Here is a 17849-nt window from a genome sequence, read left to right as displayed (position 1 = left end):
AAGCCCCAGCACTCTTCCCTGCCTATGCAGGGGGTCGGACTCGATGATCTATTGAGGTCCCTTCCGACCCTAACATCTATGAATCTATGAATCTGGGCAGCAGAAGCACATGCAGCAATGTCAGTGGCTGTGCTGCCACCATCAGCTGAGCTTGTAGCACAGCAGCAGCTATTTTTCCACCCCCAGCCCCTCAGCTCTCCCCACAACTCAGTGTCCGGGGCTGGTGCCCTCTTAGCTACATTATGGGTTTATCTGACCAAATGCACTCACCCTAGAAATCTCCTGGTAGGAACTAATTCGTGAAATATTCATTTCCTGCCCAAATTGTGACCTTGATTATGCTGAATGGATTAGTTAATTTGAAGACAGACCCATTGCCTTGCCAGTCATTACATTTGTTCTTTGGTGGTGCAGCACGTGGCATAAAGTGACCTGTAGGCACCACAGTAATAAAAATAAACCCCACACCTCTGTAACCCTATGTGACACCTGATTTTGGTGCCACAAATGGGCAGTGCAGTCCTGGCCCAATGTGAGCCATGCTGCCAAAAGGCTAGCTGAGTTCACAGGGCATCTGAGCCATGTTGTTTCAGTTTCTCCAGCTGCTGCCTGTGTCTGGGAGTTTGTTCTGGGAGGCATCACCTGCCATACTGGACTTGTCCTCTGAAGAGCACTGCAAGCTGACTTTTGGGTGCAGTGCAGGTTGATGTTTGCATTTTGTGATCCCACCTGCTTCTGTCTGATATCCTTCCCTCCCCACACACAAGCTGCATGGTCTGAGGGAAGTACAGTGCTTTTGTGGAAACAGCTGACCCTCACCCCTTGCTTTCTGTATGGAGAAGACAAGTTCTGTGACAGAGGGTCCCCTCCCTACCTGGAGGCAAAGGGTACCATGTGGTTGAGAGAAATTTTGACTCATAGGAAAGAGACATGGGGTCCGATCCTGCTCCTTGTTAGAGCCAATTTGGCACAAGTGACTCCCTCAAGAAATTGCTTTGGTATGTGTTTTACTGACTGTGACTTCCAGAAAGACATCAAGGTCCAGATCTACAATGCAGTCATCATCCCCACTTGCGTCTATGGATGTGAAACGCGGGTGACTTACTGTCATTATCACAAGAGTCTGGAAAGGTATCATCAATGATGCCTCCAGAATCAAATAGGTAGATCAGTGCACAGACAACAACATCCTTGCTGAAGCCAACATTACCAGCACTGAGTCGGTGATCCTCAAGCACCAACTTCATTGGACCAGACATTGTGTGCAGACCCTGACTCAAATCCTAGAACAAGTACTCTATTCCCAGCTTAGTAGCAGCCTGAGATTTTACAGCAGCCAGAGGAAATGCTACAAGTACACATTGAAGGCATACCTCAAGAAAATGGACACTGACATCAAGAGCTGGGAGGAGCTGGCTACTAACCAACTCCAGTGGCACTGCAACCTCAACCAAGCAACAGCCCACTTTGACATAAAGTGTCTTGCCCTCAAAGCAAAGAAGAGAGAGTAAAGGAAGAAAAAGGAGATGAATCCCAGTCTGCATCCTACTCTCCCCTGTGGAAAGACCTACAACTTTTGTGGACAGATCTGTGTCTCAAGGACTGGATGCTTAAGTAATTTCAGGACTTATTAAGCCACGGTAGAGATCATCCTTGAATTGAGGGATTCCCAACAATAATTTAATTTATTATAAAAGGTGATTACCTTTTACTGCAATAGTACTTCAAGCTAGAAATATGGTATCTGTTGCAATTAGGTAATTGTTGGCTTTGGTGACTGTCTTTTTTCTTGGCTGTCATGGTACATTTTCCTTGACCAATTTGCAGGGGAAAAAATCTGAAAGAGAAGCAGAAGAAGAAAATATGAAGAGAAGCAGAAGAACAGTCAACATAAAGGGGAACTGGTTAATATTTTAAATCAAAGTCCCTGTTTTCTTTTCCAAAATAGAAAATAAAAGGGAAAGTGGTGGACAACTCTTCCACTGACAATCACTATTCTCTGCTACTCTGTGGGTGTGTTTACACATGTATTAAGGCACTTTTTCTAATGCTCATTAAATTTAGTACCTCCAATGTGAGGTACTAAAGAAGTGCACAGTAACATGAATGACTGGTGCCTCCCGCGACTGGTGGGGCACCATGGCGGCAAGCGGGGACCGCCCGCAGCCACCACCAGTGGTGTTGCTGGCAGGCAGTGGGGGTGGTAAGCGGTGGGCAGGGACTGTTCACAGCCACGTCAGCAGCAAAGGGCGGGTGGCGACCACCTGCAGAAGCCAGCAGCGGCTTTGGTGGTGGCCAATCTCGGGGGGGGCACATGCCCCCCTGTACCCCTCGTATGCATTGCTTATGCACAGTAAAATAGGCTACTGCTCATTAAAATGCACATGTAGATATTCCCAGTCAGGAGAAGGCTGATTTAAATCTATCCTACTTCAATCTCAGACTGTTACAAAGCAGTCTAGAATAATGAGATCAAGGTTTAGTAGGCTGTCCATATAATCATATACTGGTATTTCCCTTCATTATATTTCTTTTCATTCTTTTAAATCTAGTAAACCCTATTCATCAACTATCACGCTGGCAATGTAGTAGTTTTAGTGGTTTTGAATAATGACAGCAACATAAAAGAGGTTTTCATCCCTTGCAGCTTGATAGAAATGAGTTAGGTATAGAAAAGTGCAGGGAGGTACATTTTAATATGTACATACATATGTATATTTGGGTATAATTAGTTTTATTAGCATTCATTTTCAGATGGTATTTGGTACCAGTTCTCACTAATTTTCAGCTGCCCTTTGTGCCCTTCAAAACTTCCACCCGTTAGTTAAGGGAAATTATAGGCCAGCCAGTCTTACCTCAGTCCTGGACAAGCTTTTTGAGAGAATTATCCTGGCACATGTCTGCAAGGGGCCAGCAGGGGACATTATGCTTAGGGGCACCCAACATGCGTTCATTAGAGGCAGGTCCTGTCAGACCAACCTGGTGGCCTTCTATGACCAGGTCACAAAATCCTTAGACGCAGGTGTCGCGGTGGACATAGTCTTTCTGGACTTTAGGGAGGCCTTCGACACTGTCTCTCACCCCATTCTCATTAAAAAACTAGGAGACTGTGGCGTCAACACCTACACAGTCAGATGGGTCACTAGTTGGCTGGAGGGTCACACCCAGAGTGGTGGTGGACGGGTCTTATTTGACCTGGAGGAATGTGGGCAGTGGGGTTCCGCAGGGCTCGGTCCTCGGGCCCACGCTGTTCAACATCTTCATCAGCGACTTGGACGAGGGGGTAAAAAGCACCCTGTTCAAATTCGCAGATGACACTAAGATGTGGGGAGAAGTGGGCACGCTAGAAGGGAGGAATAGGCTGCAATTGGACCTGGACAGGTTACAGGGGTGGGCGGATGAGAACAGGATGGATTTCAACACTGACAACTGCAGGGTGCTGCACCTGGGGAGGAAGAACCAGCAGCAGACCTACAGGCTGGGGAACTCCCTTCTCATCAGTGCAGAGGCAGAAAAGGATCTTGGAGTCATTATTGATGCCAAAATGAACATGGGCTGACAGTGTGGGGACGTGGTCAGGAAGGCCAACCGCACACTTGTCATGCATCCACAGATGCATCTCAAGCAGGTCCAAGGAGGTGATCCTCCCCCTCTATGCGACACTGGTCAGGCCACAGTTGGAGTACTGCATCCAGTTCTGGGCACCGCACTTCAGGAGGGATGTGGACAGCTTGGAGAGGGTCCAGAGGAGGGCCAACCGCATGATCAGGAGGCAGCAGGGCAGGCCCTACGAGGAGACGCTAAGGGACCTGAACCTGTTTAGCCTCCACAAGAGAAGGTTGAGGGGGGATCTAGTGGCCTGTTACAAACTAGTCAGGGGGACCAGCAGGCATTGGGGGAGTCCGTGTTCCCACGAGCACTACCAGGAATGACAAGAAATAACGGTCACAAGCTGGCAGAGGGTAGATTCAGGCTAGACATCAGGAGGCAATACTTCACAGTCAGGGCGGCTAGGATCTGGAACCAGCTTCCAAGAGAAGTGGTGCTGGCTCCTACCCTGGGGGTCTTTAAAAGGAGGCTGGATGAACACCTCGCTGGGGTCATTTGACCCCAGGACTCTTTCCTGCCATGGCAGGGGGGTGGACTTGATGATCTGCTCAGGTCCCTTCCAACCCTACTAACTATGAAACTATAAAGGCAACTTTTTTACTGGAAAGAAAAAGAAAGTCTTTATGGAAAAGAAGTTTTACAGTATTCTGTAGGAAAGGCCCCAAGTGCTTCCCTGTCACTGCTCATTACTGCTTATTCATTTAGCTCCTTACTGTTGAATCCCGAAGTATTTTGCTGGCTGGGATGCTTACCTTTGAAACACAATCTGCAGCAAATTGATTCAAAATCCACATATTTTAATAACTTTGGCAGGCAATTTACCTATATAAACATCTCATCCAACTGAATTAGAGAAGGCTGCGCAAGCATACAGAGCAGGCTGTTTCCAAAGGCGTAGCCAGGAAATGTTCCTGGAGTTTTCAGTCTTTCCGTAAGTTGAGAAGGTCTCTGCATTAGTAACTGCTGAGAGTCAGAAGATGCCTAATGTTAGTTCTGCTAATACTTGGGGCCTGGACACAATGCTATTGCCAGCCTCAGGAGAGGGAGGTTAGTAGACACCTCGGGTTGTGCCTTTGTGTACATTCCTCCTGGACACAATGAGGGGGAGTCAACAAACAGGCGCCGGGTAATGTGGGGCCCCTGCAGGATATGCTGGGCAATCTGGTGGTTGCGTCAGAGGATAAAGCAGACCTCTTTAACCAATTCTTCACCTCCGTTTTCTTGTGCCGGGACCGGGACTTCCCTGTTGTGATAGAAGCCGGACGCGAGGGGATCGCCTTCAGACCTCAGGTTGGGGAGGACCAGGTTAGAGAGCTTCTGGAGGGGCTGGACGTGTTCAAGTCAGCGGGTCCGGATGCTCTCCACCCCAGGGTGCTGAGGGAGCTAGCTGGGGTTATTGCAGGGCCCCTGGCACGGCTCTACGAGCGATCGTGGTGCTTGGGCCAGGTGCCAGACGATTGGAAGGTAGCTAATGTGGTCCCCATCTTCAAGAAAGGGAAAAGGGAGGACCCGGGCAACTATAGGCCCGTCAGTCTTACCTCAATCCTGGGGAAACTCTTTGAGAAGATCATCAAGGAGCACATTTGTGATGGGCCGGCATCAGAAATGATGCTCAGGGGCAATCAGCATGGATTTATTAGGGGGAGATCATGTCAGACCAACCTGATTGCCTTTTATGATCAGGTCACAAAGGCCATGGACGCAGGTGTCGTGGTGGATGTAGTCTTTCTGGACTTCAGCAAGGCCTTTGACACCGTCTCTCACCCCATCCTAATTAATAAACTAGGCGGCTGTGGCATAGATGCCTACACGGTCAGATGGATTGCAGATTGGCTGAAGGGTCGCACTCAGAGGGTGGTGGTGGATGGATCATACTCGACTTGGGGGGAGGTGGGTAGTGGAGTCCCCCAGGGCTCGGTCCTGGGGCCTGCGCTGTTCAATTTCTTCATCAGCGATCTTGATGTTGGGGTGGAGAGCAACCTGTTTAAATTCGCTGATGACACCAAAATTTGGGGGGAGGTGAGCACGCTAGCAGGGAGAGAGAGATTGCAGAAGGATCTGGATAGGTTACAGGGGTGGGCAAACAGGAACAGGATGTGTTTCAATACGGACAAGTGCAGGGTGCTGCACTTGGGTAGTAGGAACCAGCAGCACACTTATACGATGGGGAACTCCCTACTTGAGAGCACGGAGGCGGAAAGGGATCTTGGTGTCATTATTGACTCCAAGATGAACATGGGCCGACAATGCGAGGTCATGGTTGGCAGGGCTAACCGGACCTTGTCGTGCATCCACAGGTGCATCTCGAGTAGAGCCAGGGAGGTGATCCTCCCCCTCTATGCGACGCTGGTCAGGCCGCAGCTGGAGTATTGTGTCCAGTTCTGTGCGCCCCATTTCAGGAGGGATGTGGACAACATGGAGAGGGTCCAGAGGAGGGCCACCCGCATGATCCGGGGACAACAGGGCAGACCCTACAGTGAGAGACTGCGGGACCTGAACCTATTCAGCCTCCACAAGAGAAGGCTGAGGGGGGACCTGGTGACCGTCTATAAACTCACTAGGGGGAACCAGAAGGGTTTGGGGGAGACGCTGTTTCCCCTAGCCCCCACTGGCATAACAAGGAATAATGGGCACAAGTTGATGGAGAGGAGGTACAGATTGGACATCCGAAAAAACTACTTCACAGTTAGGGCGGCTAGGAGCTGGAACCAACTTCCAAGGGAGGTGGTGCTGGCCCCTACCCTGGGGATCTTTAAGAAGAGGCTGGATACCTACCTGGCTGGACTCATTTGAGTCCCGTTTTTTGTTTAGGATTCTTTTGTTGTTCTCCCGCCCTGGCTGGGGGTCGGGCTAGAAGATCTATTAGGTCCCTTCCGACCCTTAAACTATGAAACTATGAAACAGCAGCCATGGCTTGGCACAGCCCTCACCCTGGCTGAAAAGATGGAGCAGGAGGAGGAATTTGCTCAGTTCTTCTAGTTAAAAGGCTGAAAGAAAGGTTTTGTGCCTGATATCTGGGATGCCCTTTCGATCAGAGAGGAATGCACCCATTAGGCACTGCACAAAGGAAATTTCAATCCCTTTGGAGAAGCCCAAGCAACAATTACATTTGGAAAGGGAGAAAAATGCCTCTTCAAAGCGGGTCAATAAAATGGATCAAGGGAACACAGCTGAGCACAATAGCCCAGCAAGTACATAGGGCAGCAGCTCCTCACAGCATGTTTACAGAAGGTAAAAGAACAAGGCAACGTCATTGGCAGTTATGTCTGGTTCAGTCTCTGCAATCTGTTAATATCCTGAGCTGCTCACTGTTTTCCATTATTCTTTACTAAAGAATACAGGGGTGTAGGTTGTAGCTGTGTTGGTCTAAGGACATAGGCAGACAAGGTTCCTTGGGTAAATCTGATATCTTTTATTAGACAAACTTAAGTAGCTGGAAAAAAAAATTTAGCAAGCTTTCGGGTTTAAAAACCCTTCATCAAGCTGAGGAAGTATCTGCAGTTGGTGCATGCTCTTCCTGGATGGAATGAATAATAAAGAAGCCAGAGGCTGGACTGGTGCAAGACAGGCATGCAAGACAGGCAGCCAGTGAAAATGTAAATTGAGGAGTCAGTGGGTGAGAGACAGGCTGGGGGGGGGGGGGGGAGAGAAAAGGTGGAAGAATGTAGCAGTTAAATACTGGAGAGGTACCTTGGGAGTCAGATGTCAGGCAGGTTATAATGTGCCGTAAATCCATGGGTTATATTTAGTCCATGATTTTGCCCCAGAACACACTGAGTGGATCCAGACCATGCCAAGACAAGAAATGCAAAACCTTCCAACACATCTCCATCACCCCCACAATTACTACACCCCACAACAGAGCCATCAGCATCCCTGCATCTTACAGCTGCACCTCCAAAAATGCACTACATTTCATCCAATGCACCACATGCCCTGATGGAAAATATGTAGGAGAGACCAAACAACAACTGTGCACCAAAAATATGCAGGAGAGGCCAAACAACAACTGCGCACCAAAATGAATGCCCACCGGAAAGCTATCAAAGACAAGAATACCCAACAACTGGGGGCGGGGGGGGCACATTTCTCACAAGACAACCACTCTCTCCCCAGTCTCTCAGGTCTAATCCTCAAAGGGAACTTACAAAACACTTCTCAGAGACATGCCAATGAACTTCACTTCATCAACCTCCTGGATACTAAAAATCATGGACTAAATTTAGACATTGGATTTATGACACATTGTAACCTGCCAGCCATCTGACTCCCCAGGTACCTCTCCACTATTTCAGTGCTACATTCATCCATCTTTTCTCTCCTCCCCCCACACCTGTCTCTCACCCACTGACTCCTCAGTTTACATCTTCACTGGCTGCCTGTCTTGCATGCAGCCCAGCCCAGCCTCTGGCTTCTTCACTATTCATTCCATCCAGGAAGAACACACACCAACTACAGATACTTTCTCAGCCTGACAAAGGATTTTTAAACCTGAAAGCTTTCTAAAAATTGTTTTTCCAACTACTTAAGTCTATCTAATAAAAGATATCAGATTCACCCAAAGAACCTTGTCTTACTAAAGTATAGGTACTTCTTCCGTCAAAGAACTTGTGGGATATCCACACTGAGGCATGTTTTTAACTCAATTAGTAGAACAGACAAGCACTATATTTTAACTTAAGTTAGCAGCTTGAGTAGAAACCTGACAAGGGGAGGGTGCTTGTGGTAAACACAAGCTGCTAATCTGTGTTCAGACCCAAGAAACCCAAATTACCCTGTCTTTGTTTCCGCTGCCTTTTTGATCCAAGTTAAGAGCACACTTCCCACCTACCGCCCCACCACTGCAGACATAGCCTGCATGAAATGTGAAGGGGGCAGAACCTGAATGAGCCCTGTGGAACAGATCCTCAGATAATGTAAACTGTCATAGCTCCACTGACTTCAGTGACTGTGATTGACTACCATTTACACCAGGCAGCAGTGAAAGATCTGTCCCAAGTAAGGACCTCAGAACATGGCCCGCTTGTGTTAATAGGACCTAAGGATCTTTGCCATATTGCAGGACCAGATTTTGTGTAACTACAAATGCAACACACACTGTACAAATATATACATTCACAGTAAGGGAATGCTGACTGTAGGCACAGGCTAAATAAATAATTTATTTTTTAATTCTTAAATTTGCTATAAATACATTTTATATAAGAAATAGAGTGCTCATCCAGAGCTGTGGGTGCCCTTGAAAATATACCAAGAAACAGACAGACATAACAGCTACCCTGGATCAAATCAAGTGACCACATAAAGTATTCACTCTCCCTGACATTCTTAAGCTCACCTGCATACCGCCACTACCGAGCTTTACCCAGCATAATCCTTTTGCCAGGCACCGGTTGGTAGTAACAAGGTCTGGGTCCAAATTGTGGAGTATGCAGTAAGTTTTCACTGTGGCTTGAGCCCCCACTCAGAAATCTGGGATCACTGAATTTGGCTCGGATCTCCTGCATAAACAAACTCCCTCCTGGTAAGCAGTATATAAACACAAAGGATAGATTTATTACAGAAAATAAAGGAAAGGGAAACAAAGGAAAACACCAAATGCCATTTAAAACACTATCAACTACAAGGCATAGTTTATAGGTTGCACCCTCTCAGGGAAATTTCCCTTTGCCCAGGCAGTCTGGGACTGGGGGGGCTCACCCAACAGGGTGGTTCTGGGGGCCTGTACCCCTATACCTGCCCACTCAGCAAACAGGCTGGCCAGGAGGCTCACACTGGAGTCTCTATGAGCTGCTCCTTGGGTTCATGGCACCTTGGGTAGCTGCTTGTGAGCGTCAGTACTTCTGCATTGCAGGGGACCCCTTGTTGCTCCTGGGAGCAGCTCTCCTGGGGATGAAAACTGCAAGAGAACTCAAATAGGGCCAGGCTGGGCCTGCACTGAGGCCTGAGCCAAACAGCAAAAGAGTGCCAGGCTGCTTTGTGTTGGGCTTGGACTAGGCACAAAAGAGAACCATGCCTATCTGGCTATAGCCTGGACATAGAGGCTAGGGGCAGACATTCAAAAAACCCAAGCCTGAAGTGATTCAGTCTTTGAAAGTTAATCTAAACTGCGTAGATTGAACCGATTTGCAAGTGAATAGACACTCACTTTGTATTCCGGAAATGCAGACAGATTCCTGAAGTGGCTCAGGCTAGAAGTTGGGGGTGGGTGCTGGAGTGAGCCCTCCCTTCGCTTCTGCAGAAGCTGCAAGGCCGGAGGGAAGCTGACCTGGGAGGCATGGCCAGGACCCAGCAGGCTGCTAAGTATGACTGGGGAGGGGTTTAAACCCCCATCCTGTCCTACAGTGTGTCTGGAGGGGGAGGGGGAAAGCAGGCCTTGCCAGGCTTGTCCCCAATGGTGGGGAGGGGGCATGGCCAGGCACTGCCCCAGACAGCAACTCATGTGAAGTGGGGCAGGGAGAGGGATTAAACTCCCATCTTCCCTCTCAGAAACAGGCATGGGGACCTCAGCCGGGGTCTGCTCGGCTTTCCTACTTGCTCACTGCTCACATGGTGGGGGGCCTGGCCAGAACTGGACAACATGGCTCCACCATCTGCCCGGGGCTGGGGCTGCAGCTGTGGAGCTGAGCCGGGTCAGCCCGTGGGCACTGCTGAGGGTGGATGCAAAGGGGCTGGTCCAGGCTGGGCCCTTCCCAAAGGGCTGCAGCTCGGGCTGGGGCCATGGGAGCTGCGTGGCCAGATTGCTCCTGGCTCCCTGCACCCAGGCTGGGTGGAACTGTCATGGAGGCACAGCCAGATGGGAAGGGCCTGGTGGGGCCGGCCTGGGTCAGGCTGCAGGGGAAGGGCCCCTCCCAGATGGCTGTGGCTCCGTGGTAGCCCAGCCTGGCAGCCTGGGAGGCATTCTGGCCAGGCAGCGGCACAGAGGCGACACCATTACAGCTGCAGAAGGCTGCCTTCACAGCTGGACTGGCCATGTGGGATGTGTTAATCATGCCTGTAGCTACCTGGGCTGGTTTGGAGGTGCTGGAAGGCCTGGATCCCAGCAGCTGCCCACTGCGGGGGCTTGTATGCCCACAGCTGCTATCTCTGTGCCCTTTGACCATCACTGTGCAGCACCCAACCAGCTGCACCTGCACCAGAAGCTGTGTGCTGCCCGGGGCCAGCAGGGCTGTTCTGCCTCCCTTGCTTCCAGCTGCTGCTGCCACCTCTGCTCCTGCCACTCTGGGTGAGTGGGCAGGAAGCTTCAGCCTGGTGGCTTCTGCCCAGCACGTGGAGCTTTGGCTCCAGCTCCCGGCCGCCTTCCATCTGCTTGGCCCACCAGGCGCAATGAGCTACTCCTGCAGGCAGAAGGAGCAGGTAGAAGGCAGCTGGGAGCTGGAGCTGGATCTCCATACACTGGGCAGAAGCCGCTGGACTGAAGCTTCCCCTCCCCACCCCCCACTGCCCAGAACAGCACAGCAGAGACAGGAGTGGGAAAAGAAGGAGCCTCTAGAAGCGAGTGGAGCAAAACAGCACCTGGCCAGCTGTAGCCACACTGGGAACAGTCCAGTCAAAGCTGTACGCTGGCTGGGGCCAGCAGAGCTGTTCTACTTCCCTTGCCTTCAGCTGCGGCTCCTGCTCTTGCTGCACCGCACCACTCCAGGTTGGTGGCAGCTTCAGCCAGGAGGTTTCTTCCCAGTGCATGGAGATCTGGCTTCAGCTCCTGGTCACTTTCCACCCGCTCCGCCCACCCACAGGGGCTGCTCATCACACTGGGCAGGCAGAGTGGATGGAAGATGGCTGGGGCTGAAACCAGAGCTCCATGCAATGGGCAGAAGCTGCTGGGCTGAAATGTCCCGCCTATCCACCCAGAGCAAGATGGCAGGGGAAGGGATGGCAGCAGCAACAGCAGCTGGAGGCAAGGGAAGCAGAACAACCCTGCTGGCAGCACACAGCTTCTGGTTTGGCTGCAGCTGGCTGGGTGCTGCACAGTGATGGACAGGGGGCACAGTGACAGTGGCGGCAGACACATAAGCCTTTGCCAGGCTCCAGTTCTGCTGGCACCTCTGAGTCAGCCTGGGCAGCTGCGGGCATGATTAACATGCCCCATGTGGCCAGTCCGTCTGTCAAGGCACCTGCCCACAGCTGCAGTGGTGTCGCCTCCACAGCACTGCCTGGCCAAAACACTGTGTGCTGCTGGGCTGGGCTGTCACTGAGCCACAGCCATCTGGAAAGGACCCTGGCCCCGCAACCCACCCCAGGCCAGCCCTGCCAGACCCTTCTCAGCCGGCTGCAGCTCCATGACAGCCCACCCCACCCTGGGTGCGAGGAGCCAGGAGCAATCTGACCACACAGCTCCCACCACCCCCAGCCCAAGCCGCAGTTGGCTGGGAAGGGCCCTGCCCCCGCGGCCCAGCCTGGGCTGGCCCCTCCATGCCCACCCTCAGGCCAGGCTGGCTCAGCCTTACAGTCACAGGGGTTACCCTGACAGGGTCTTCTGTACCCAGCCAGGCAGACCCTGGCTGCGGTCCCTGAGGGGAGGGATGGGGGGAGAGGGGAATAACACCCCCCCACCCCCTTAGCCTTAGGGGGCCATGATGGGCTGGTATCTGGCCATGCCCCCACCCCTGCTCTGGCTAAAGAGCAGAGGGGTGAGATTAGCCCTGCTGTCTGGAGCAGACAGCCCAGCCCAGCCCAGCCCAGCCCAGCCCAGGGCTGACAAGCATGCTGGGATGCTGGGGGACTCCAATTTAACTTAAACCCAGAAGGGGTTTGGGACAGAAGCTTCATAAACCAGTCTGACCTAAATCAGTTAAATCAGATTTATCTTAAACCAGTTTTGGCCATTTTAAAATTGATTTATGTGTACTTAACTTATGCTTTGTTATAGTTTCTGATCACTTAAACTGGTTTATATGTAACTTCTGTCCCTAGCCCTAGTCTTGGCTACGCAGCTAAACTGAGACACAACAATTGCAAAACAAAGTGAGGGGGGAGGCCTATCCTGGCCAATAACTGCCAGGACTCCATTCCTGTTCTGTTTTATAGAATCATAGAAAATTAGGGTTGAAAGGGACCTCAGGAGATCATCTAGCCTAGTGTTTCTCAACCCATATATTCTCCGTTTTTTTTCATTTTGGCATTCTGTCCCAGATTAAGAATAAATGTAATGTTATACCAGTACACCTTCCTACTATACAACTGGGAAAACGTCACTGAGCTTGGCAGGCTGGAGAAAAGGTGCAAAGGGGATAAGTGTTGAGCACTTAGGGTGTTTATACATGTGCTCTGGGAGTGAGCAGGGGGGCGGTTAAATTAGAGCAGCTCCTAGAGCTGCTCTAATTAAAGTGCCTGGAGTGTCACATGTATCAGCGTCCTGGAGCTGAAAAATGGCGATGGGGGCACTTTAACTAAAACTCATCAAACAAACTTTAGTTAAAGTGTCCCCTCTGCCATTTCTGCCACAGAAACACTGATATACATGACACTGGAGTCTGCTGGAGTGTAGTAATTACCATACTGCAGCAGACTCAACTGAGTCTGCTCCAATGCGCTGTAATTACAGTGCATCAGAGCAGCCTTGCTGCATGTGTATAGATGCCTTTAGGTGGTATATTCTGGGTATGTTAGCTGTACACTGTTTGGAAACAAAAGGCTAACTGTTCCTTCCTTTGAATCATGACATTCCAGCAAAACAGATCTTTCATGACACAGAAAGCATATGTGCAACTTTGATGCTCCAAGGAGCCTCCTACACTGTTTATGTCCAAATACACTACAGCACAGCTGTGGAAAACAAAGGCTCTGTTGACTTCTGGGAGTTAGTAGCATGGTGCAAAAGACACAAGCAGGAAACTGAATCACATTCAGTCTGGCTTCCTCAAACATGAACTTGGCTACATCATTCAATTCTTGATCATTAACAACTTTTAGTTACTCAGGGTCAGAAAGAAGCCTGTACAGTTTTCCCCACATGAATAGAGATCCTCTTTATACTGACTTTGTACATTGTCACCATTTGGGTCTATCATTCCACTTCACTATAGAGTTTTGTGTGGTGGACTTTTTCAATGCAAAGTCACTATTTTTATTCACCAGCTCTCCTGGTGTTCATTATATTAGATCTTTTATGCAATGAGTAATTTTCAATGGCATCCAGAGGTTTAAGTACATGAAGACTGAAGAATTTAGTCCAGTTTAATTATCAATAGGTTCAGTATTGGGCTTAACTGTTTCATTATTGAATTTTCCTCCCCTTGTATGTTCCTTGGTATTACAGGGTATATCACAAATTGCACAGCTAGTTATGTTTAGACTGGTTTTCCATATTGAGTAGTTATCTCTGATATTATTACTTTTACTTGTGGAAGTGAATGAGGCATTACAAATATTAACAAATATCTGGAGCTTTCAGCAATTAAGTAGCTACCTGAATATAAAAGAAATCCCAAAGAGGAAGACATAAATTAATACTTGTTGCTAATACAGCTTATAACTTTATGCTGTGAAATCCTATATGACTACCTGTACATCTTGTCTAATGATAGGGACCATCTTTTATTACCTGTTGGTAAAGTGTCCAACACAATGGGTCTCCAACAACAGCAGCAGCAACCTTTTCTTTCACTGACTGATGCACGTTACTTATTGGTTTCTGATAACAGAATTATGATCAGGGCTAAGCTGTTTCCAGAAATCAGTTTCCTAGAAGCTTTACTATTGACTGCTCTTAAACCGAACAGATTGTCAGACTGGGTCAAACTGGAATCTTCATATTAAATTAGACCTACAGAGTCTGAATGGTCTGTCTGTTCTAGACACTGGTTTGCTCAAGCTGTGCTCAAGCAGGCACCTTGGAGAAGGGAAGCATTTAGAGACCCAACACAGAGCCATATATGTTGAATGACTTTCCAAACCCAGCATAAAAACACATAAGCAAAAGGAAGAGAGAGAGAGAGAGAGAGGGGTGGGTAAAGAGAGTTTGCAAAAGGAAGAGAGAGAGAGAGAGAGAGGGGGGGGTAAAGAGAGTAGTAAAGGTGGGCATTTCTCTGAGTTAATGGGCCAGACCACTCTCACAGGCTATGACCAAACTCAAGAATAAGGAGAGAAAAGTGTTGAGTCCAGAGATGCTAACAAAACCCTTACCGAAGACTGGCAGTAAGGGGTTGAGATCATTCTAAGGGCAGTGCGTTAATGATCTGTAACCAACTCTCTAGTCCAGCAGTTCCCAATCTGTGGTATGCAGACAACCTGTCAGTGGTACACATTAATAGATTTATCATAATTACTTTATATGACAAAAATTTGTTGGTGGTACTTAAGGTTGTATTGTTTTAAATTGGCGGTACACAATCTGCCAGAGTTTGGGGACTGCTGCTCTAGTCTGCTTTAAGAGTAAAATGACTGAATTAGAAATTCCTTTGCTAAGCATTTGTCCCTTCCTTACCTGTCATGCTGTCCCTGAGGGGCTAACTAGAAACCAGAGCTTCCACAGCTAGGTGAACTCTTGGAAATGTTCAAAACAACTTGGGATTCAGGAGGATGGAGACATTGGTTTGGGAGGTTGGGGGCTGAAGCAGCCTGACTGCAGGATTGTACTGCCCAACAAGGTGGTATCAGGAAGCGGGCAAGCTCCTTGGGGGGAATCAAGGAGCCCCAGAGCTAGGAACAGTAATTGTTCCCCTGTCCCCTCCAGCCCCAGATTCAGAGGAGAGGTCTGCAAAGCACATGCAACCCAGGATTTGAGTCCATGTACAACAGAATGGTGTCCACCCAGAAACAAGGACAGGGCAACATGGTCACAGTGCTGGAAATGGTTTTATCTAGATTAGATGCTAATGACAACTTTTATACCAATTTAAGGAAAACTGATACTATAAGATGTTTTCAGCAGTGGTTCTGTTTTCTGATATAGACCAGATCTAAGAATTTGCATTAAAAACCCTGTCTTCCACACCTCTGCAAATTCTGAACTGCTGCAGGAAGCCAGCAGGTGAGGTTTAAACTACATTGCATGCACCTAGACTAGTGTGAGCTGCAACAACTAACAGAGAGGAAATAATATTCAGGATTTCTTAGGGTGAGATCTTTTATTGGACCAACTATATAATCAGGATAAAGTTAGACAATCTTTCAAATGCAAGACATTCTTCCTTGGGTCTCTTACATTGGAAAGCTCATCTAACTTTACCCCAACTGCATAGTCAGCCCAAAACAAGATATCACCCTAAGAAATCCTTGCCTCTTGCATAATTTCTGGACCAGCACAGCTACAACATCACTGTTACACTATTGCAAAAACGTTAAGCAATCTCTTGTCCTCTTGGTAACGAAGCCTAAATTTACATTGTAACTTGTAATGTATTCGGCCTTCTTTTTATGAGGGCTGGACTAGAGCTCTGCAGGTGCCTTCCAGCCCTACTTCTCTATGGTTCTATGAATGACGTATGCTTTTCTTTAACTGGGCTGGTGTTTTGGGAGGGAGGGGGGATGGCTTTTTTCTTCTGCATTTGTTTGGGGGTTTTACTTGGGTGGGGTTGGGTGGGGAACTGTTTGTTTTCAGTGGTGGCAGATGACAGAACAAGGAGCAATGGTTTCAAGTTGCAGCAAGGGAAGTTTAGGTTGGATATTAGCACCAAATTTCTCAGTAGGAGGTTGGTGAAGTACTGGAACAGGTTACCCAGAGAGGAGTTGGAATCTCCCTCCTTGGAGGTTTTTAAGGCCTGGCTGGGATGATCTAGCTGGGGATGGTCCTGCTTTGAGCAGGAGGTTGGGGGGATTAGATGAGCTCCTGAGGTCCCTTCCAACCCTAATTTTCTATAATTCTATGGCTCACAATTACAAAGACCACAGCCTTCTCCAAGCTAAAAAACACCAAATTTTTTGCCCTCTGTTGTTTCAAGAGTTGAGAATATGCTGGTGAAATGCAGGGGCACCAGGGGCAGAGGAGTGGGGGTGCAGCACTTGCCCCCCTTTGATTCCTGCACCATCCAAAGTGTTTTACTGCCTGGCTCTGGCAGTGCTGAGAGATCACTTGACTTCATGGATCATGATAATCTACCTCAGCGGTTCCCAATCTGTGGTATGCATACCACCAGTGGTACACAGACCTGTCAGTGGTACGTATTAACAGATTTATTATAATGACTTTATATGACAAAAATTTGCTGGTGGTACTTAAGGTTGTATCATTTTAAATTGGTGGTGTGCAATCTGTCTGAGTTTGGAAACTGCTGATCTCCCTGATCCCTTCTAAACGCTTCATTCCCCAGGTGTTAACCTTGCTCTCTGCTTTGTAATGGTCCTGGGGCTGCACAAATGAAGTTCAAAACGTTGTTCTGCCCTACAAGCTCCTCTCTCACAGTCCCACAGCCGGTTTGGAAGTCTGGCTGCAAACAGGCAAGGCTGTTTTGAGTAGATGCGATATCCTTTATTAGACCAACTGAGTAGTTGGAAAAAATCTTTCTAATTTCCAGCTATTTCCTTTTTCACAGACAGCCTTCTTTTTACCTTGAATGACTACTACTGCAGTCTCCTTACTCACCTTTGGCTCCCCCCCCCCTTGCTCTTTTTCCTCCTCCCCTCCCTGCTCTACCTTTCATTTTCCTAATTTGCACCTACTTACATTCTCACTGACATCCCATCACACTTTTAGCTTCTTTCATTTCTTGGAGTCTCAGACCAGCAGATATGCTCCATGCCTGAAGAAGAGTGATTGTGCCCAATAACTTGCTAAGAACTTTTTCCCAACTACTCACTTGGTCTAATAAAAGATGTCCCCTCTGCCCCCAAAACCTTGCTGCCTGTGTCCTTAGACCAACACGGCTACAACCAACAACCCAGCAGCTACAAACAGGAGCTGAGGACACGGGCCCGCGGGGCCTGAGGCAGCCCCTGGGGCTCCGCCCCGACGTCACAGAGCAGGGAATGGCCCGTCTCTGACATCACAAAGCAGAGACTGGGCCGGTCCCGACGTCACAGAGCAGAGAACGGGCTGGTCCCGACGTCACAGAGTAGGGAACGGGCCCGTCCCCGACGTCACAGGGCCGGTCCCGACGTCACAGAGCAAGGAACGAGGCGGTCCCGACGTCACAGAGCCGGGAACGGGCGGGTGCCGACGTCACAGAGCAGGGAAGGAGCCGGTCCCGGGACGCTCCGACGTGTGGCCCGCGCTTCGGGCCCGGCCCCGGCCTCGCGGGCGCTCCTGGCTGCTCTCCCAGGGGAGCCCGGGGCGGCCCCTCGCCACGTGCGCCCCTTCCAGG

At 49.2% G+C, this 17849-nt stretch overlaps 1 protein-coding gene across 1 annotated transcript in view; it reads left to right on the top strand.

Moving 5' to 3' along the window:
- Positions 1 to 2139: 2139 nt before the first annotated feature.
- CYS1 (cystin 1) overlaps positions 2140 to 17849 on the top strand; it is a 34205-nt gene continuing 18495 nt past the window's right edge. Inside the window, exon 1 of the mRNA XM_025201831.1 lies at positions 2140 to 2203. Within this exon, the coding sequence (XP_025057616.1) occupies positions 2140 to 2203 (64 nt within the window). The remainder of the gene's footprint in view (positions 2204 to 17849) is intronic.

This window comes from Alligator sinensis, unplaced genomic scaffold (genome assembly GCF_000455745.1).
Source record: "Alligator sinensis unplaced genomic scaffold, ASM45574v1 scaffold678_1, whole genome shotgun sequence".
In the NCBI taxonomy this organism is placed as follows: domain Eukaryota; kingdom Metazoa; phylum Chordata; order Crocodylia; family Alligatoridae; genus Alligator; species Alligator sinensis.
This window is presented reverse-complemented; position numbering and strand designations above follow the sequence as displayed.